Below are 4,571 nucleotides of genomic sequence, written 5' to 3'. Positions count from 1 at the left end.
GTCCGTCTCTATCCCCTTCTTTGACTGATGATGAGGGTTGAGCCTGTCCTACAGACTAGTCTCGAGCGTGGCAGAACTGTAGACTGGCAAAACTCCAGTCTAGTCTCGAGCATGCTGGTAGACTTGCAGTGCAGTGACCAGTCTATCAAACAGTGCACGGGCTAATGACAACAACAGTTGGAGAGATGACATGTCATGAGATGGCCCGTTGACATAGCAGATCACGGCGGGATCCACGACGGACCTACGGTGTGTTAGCATTGCAGTGATTGCACGATCCACGACGGCGAAGTGCACCTTAATTTACTGGGGGGAGAGAGAGAGAGAGAGAGAGAGAGAGAGGGGGGGGGGGAAGAGAGGGATAGAGAGAGACAAGAGAGAGAGATATATAGAGAGAGTAAATGGAGATAAAGGAGAGAGATAGAGGGAGAGAGAGAGAGAGAGAGAGAGAGAGAGAGAGAGAGAGAGAGAGAGAGGGAGGAGAGAGAGAGAGAGAGAGAGAGAGAGAGAGAGAGAGAGAGAGAGAGAGAGAGAGAGAGAGAGAGGGGGGGAGAAGAGAGATATAGAGAGAGATTAGAGAGAGAGGGGGGAGAAGACAGAGATAGAGAGAGACAAGAAATCGAGAGAGAGTAGAGAGAAAGAGAGCATAGAGAGAGAGAAGAGAGAAGAGAGAGAGAGAGGGAGGGAGGGAGGGAGAGAGAAGAGAGGGATAGAGAGAGAGACAAGAAAGAGAGATAGAGAGAGAGAGTAGATAAAGATAGAGGAGAGAGAGAGAGAGAGAGAGAGAGAGAAAGAGAGGGGGAGGCAGGGAGGGAGGGAGGGAGAAGAGAGGGATAGAGAGAGACAAGAAAAAGAGATAGAGAGAGAGTAGATAGAGATAGAGGGGAGAGAGAGAGAGAGAGAGACTCTCTGTGTGTGTGTGTGTGTGTGAGAGAGAGAGAGAGAGTAGATAGAGAGAGATAGAGAGAGAGTAGATAGAGAGAGAGACCAAAAAAGGAAATCCCATGCATGCCCTCCATTGCACACATAGAGAGAGAGAGAGAGAGAGGCCCTATAGTGTGTGTCCGTGTGATAGAGAGAGATGTTAATGTAACATTAGTAAAATAAATGTTTTTTTTCTTCTTTCTAGGGAACACAACGGGGACAGAGAGAGAGACTAGAGAGAGAGAGAGGGAGGGAGGGAGGGAGGGAGGGAGATTGTGTGTGTGTGTGTGTTGAGAGAGAGAGAGAGAGAGGTGTGTCTCCTATCTTAAAAGAAGTGCTCAAGGATTGCCATGTGGCACTCAAAAAGGATTCCATGCATGCCCTCCTTTGAGAGAGAGAGAAAGAGAGAGAGAGAGAGAGAGAGAGAGAGAGAGAGAGAGAGAGAGAGAGAGAGAGAGAGAGAGGCCCTATTGTGTGTGTCTGTGTGATAGAGACATGCCTTATTGTGTGTGTGTGTGTGTGTGTATGTGTGTGTGTGTGTGTGTGTGTGTGTGAGAGAGAGAGAGAGAGAGAGAGAGAGAGAGAGAGAGAGAGAGAGAGAGAGGGAGGGAGGGAGAGATAGAGAGAGAGCATGCGTGTATAGAGAGAGAGGGAGAGAGAGAGAGAAAGAGAGAGAGAGAGGCCCTATTGTGTGTGTCTGTGTGATAGAGTGATATGTTAATGTAATATTAGTAAAAGAAATGTTTTTTGTGTCTTTTTTGGGAATAAAACAGGGAGAGAGAGAGAGAGAGAGAGAGAGGGACAGACAGATACAACCTCGTTCCTTGCAAGAACTAGTTAAGGGGAGGAATGTAAGAGCCATCACTCTAAGGATGCTTTAAGAGCCACTAATGTGGGGAAAACTGTGGCACTCAAAAAGGATTCCATGCATGCCCTCCTTTGCACAGAGAGAGAGAGAGAGAGAGAGAGAGAGAGAGAGGCCCTATTGTGTGTGTTTGTGTAATAGAGAGAGATGTTAATGTAACATTAGTAAAACAAGTATTTTTTTATCTTTTCAGGGAACAAACGGGGGGAGAGAGGGAGGGAGAGAGAGAGAGAGAGAGAGAGAGAGAGAGAGAGAGAGGGGGGGACAGACAAATTCAACCTCCTTCCTTGGAAGAACTGGTTAAGGGGAGGAATGTAAGAGCCATCACTCTAGGGATGCTTTAAGAGCCACTAATGTGGGGAAAACTGTTGCAAACTTACCGAGAAAGCAAGAACAGACTTGAACAAACATTAGCACAAACGTCACATGTAGTTTCAATCTCAATATATTATGAGTGGGTATGCTCTGGATAGAGACAAGATCAAAGAGGGCTTTCATGATCAGAATTGTGGACATAAGGTCAAAGTCTTGCTTGCATGATTTTTAAATATGGAGGGCTGGCTCTACTTTATTGTTATGTCATGGGAAAAACTCCATAATCCATCACAAGAGACTTATAAGTGAGCAACAATCATATGCACATCTTACTATTCTTTAAGGAAGGGATCCATATGTGGAGAGAGAGAGAGAGATGGAAGGAGGCCCCTGGTCACGCTACTCGTCCATTTAAAATTTGAACTTTTTGTAATTTCTAACTTTCTGTACTTTCATGTACAATCTATGACGACTATCAACTCAAGTAGTATTGAAAATTCAATTCAAGTGTTAACAGGATTTATAAATCACCAGGAACGAGACACTGTGTAGACAGTCACTCCGTACACAGGCTACGTGCTGACTGTATCATCATCCGTAAAAACTTTTAAGCTAATTCATTGAACAACAGGAGCTAAGTTACGTGACACAAGGAAATACTCCAGCTAATAGAGAGCCAGCATCTCGTTTGCTAAGTTACGTGATAGAAGGAAATACTCCAACTAAATAGTGAATCATACGAAGATTGAAGAGAAAAAAAAGATACACACGCACACACACTTCGAAGAGAGATGGCTGTAGCTCAGAAACATTCTCGAAAAGAGCTTGAGAAGAAGCTCTCACTGAATTACACACATACACACAAATACACATACAGAGGCGTGCGCGCGCACACAGGCACACAATAAAGCGATAGGTGTGTGTTGGCTGCGAATTACAAATTCTCTGTAAGAGTTTGCTATCGGAATTATTTTAGACGTGTTTCTTGCGACAGTACATTGCCACAACATGGAAATATAAGAACGCGGGGCTCTACTAATCCGGCATGGGCATAAGTTACTTTTACATTTCTTCGTCAATCAAAGCCGGTACCCTCATCCAGTCCCACGGGAGAAATGCATCGGTAGCAGCCTGCAGCTGAACCAGGCTCACGAAGCTGCAAGCCTGTTGCTCCGAGAGGCCGCCGTAATTAATCTCTTCTGCCGGCCGGCCTCCCGTTGAGACAATGGGCGCTAGTGCGCAATTTCGTTGTGGAAGGCGTTTATGATTCTCCACTTGTACTGTAGAGTTCACCATTTTTCTTTTCGCAGGATTGGATGCTTCACCTTCTCCAGCACCTTCGATCTGTCTGCAAGTATACCTGCGCTTCTTGCCAGTAAGCTTTTGGACAAGAGACCGAAAGTCCTCTTCTTTTGCGTCCACGAAAATTGGAGGGGCGATCTGCACAATTCTGATACATGCTTGAGCGGGATTAGCATCAGGCTTGGTCTGAGTACGGGGATGCAAAAAATCCGAGGGACTAGGGACGCTGGTATTCATGACTTTCGATCAAAGCGCTCTTGCACAAGAACCGCAGGGAAGAAGGACTATCTATTTGCGTGTATCCAGGTTCCGAATAAGAAGGCAACAAAACACAAAGGTCTCGGGTCGTCCGTGCAGGTTACAAGATGCAAATCAAAAGAATTTTGCGGACTGAATGCCAAACCGCCTGCTTTGATGTATAAATGGGAGCAACTGAGTTGCTGAACAGTCAGGAAGTCACCTTATCAGACTTGACAACGACAGTTCGCAACACGCTGCAAGTATCTGCACTACTCTGCAACCGTATTCCAGCTAAGGACGACATAAGCTCCATAATTCCATTCTGGGAGAAGCTTCGCCGTCCTCCCCGTTGGTCTTTATCAAGTTTGCCTAGCTTGTCCATGCTTCTCCGGATCTTCCTGCAAGCTTACCAAGGAAAAACCTACTGCAGCTGATGCGACCCATGTCGTTGCTATGACGTAGAAGCTCTCATCTTCCACGGTCTTTGACCAATCTCACAGTCGAAAGTTCGAGCCCAGACTCTAGAGTCCAGAGCTTTTACTTGCTCGCAATCTTCGATGCTCCATGCAACGTAGTGCTTCCATCAAGTTCCATGTTTTTCTCTCTCTCTCTCGCACCAAACATTTGACCACGCCCTCCTCCCTGTCGTCGATCCTTTGGGGGCCTTGGAAGTTGGCAGATGTGGATTTCCAAGGCACGCACGCGTGGCACTGCGCTTCAGCGATTAGGTGTTTGGGCGGTGGCTTGTGAGGGTGGATTATTGCCGCCAGCTTGCAATGGGCATTCAGTGCGTCCTCGTGTCTGGCGTGCGTGTGCTTTCGTAGTAGAGCTCCGGAATTGCGTTGCCAGGATCGTTCATCACTTTCGGTTGAGATCCCCAATCGGACGCGATTAAGTTTAAAACGTTATAGCACACTAGTACACG

General features: G+C 46.5%; 1 protein-coding gene across 1 annotated transcript; it reads right to left on the bottom strand.

The window, feature by feature from the left end:
• Positions 1-3,037: 3,037 nt before the first annotated feature.
• LOC147903022 (uncharacterized) lies at positions 3,038-3,980 on the bottom strand. The gene is made up of 2 exons (XM_087374236.1): positions 3,867-3,980; positions 3,038-3,544 (listed from the first exon to the last, which is right to left on the bottom strand). Exons 1-2 carry the CDS (start codon positions 3,957-3,959, stop codon positions 3,167-3,169), a joined length of 471 nt encoding a protein of 156 aa, XP_087230362.1. The 5' UTR covers positions 3,960-3,980; the 3' UTR covers positions 3,038-3,166.
• Between the last annotated feature and the right edge of the window lie 591 nt (positions 3,981-4,571).

This window comes from Dipteris shenzhenensis, chromosome 4, assembly GCF_047967505.1.
Source record: "Dipteris shenzhenensis isolate YYH24624 ecotype China chromosome 4, Dip_SZ_1.0, whole genome shotgun sequence".
Taxonomy (NCBI): Eukaryota; Viridiplantae; Streptophyta; class Polypodiopsida; order Gleicheniales; family Dipteridaceae; genus Dipteris; species Dipteris shenzhenensis.
Note: the sequence above shows the minus strand (reverse complement) of the source record. Positions and strands in the feature narration are given on the sequence as shown.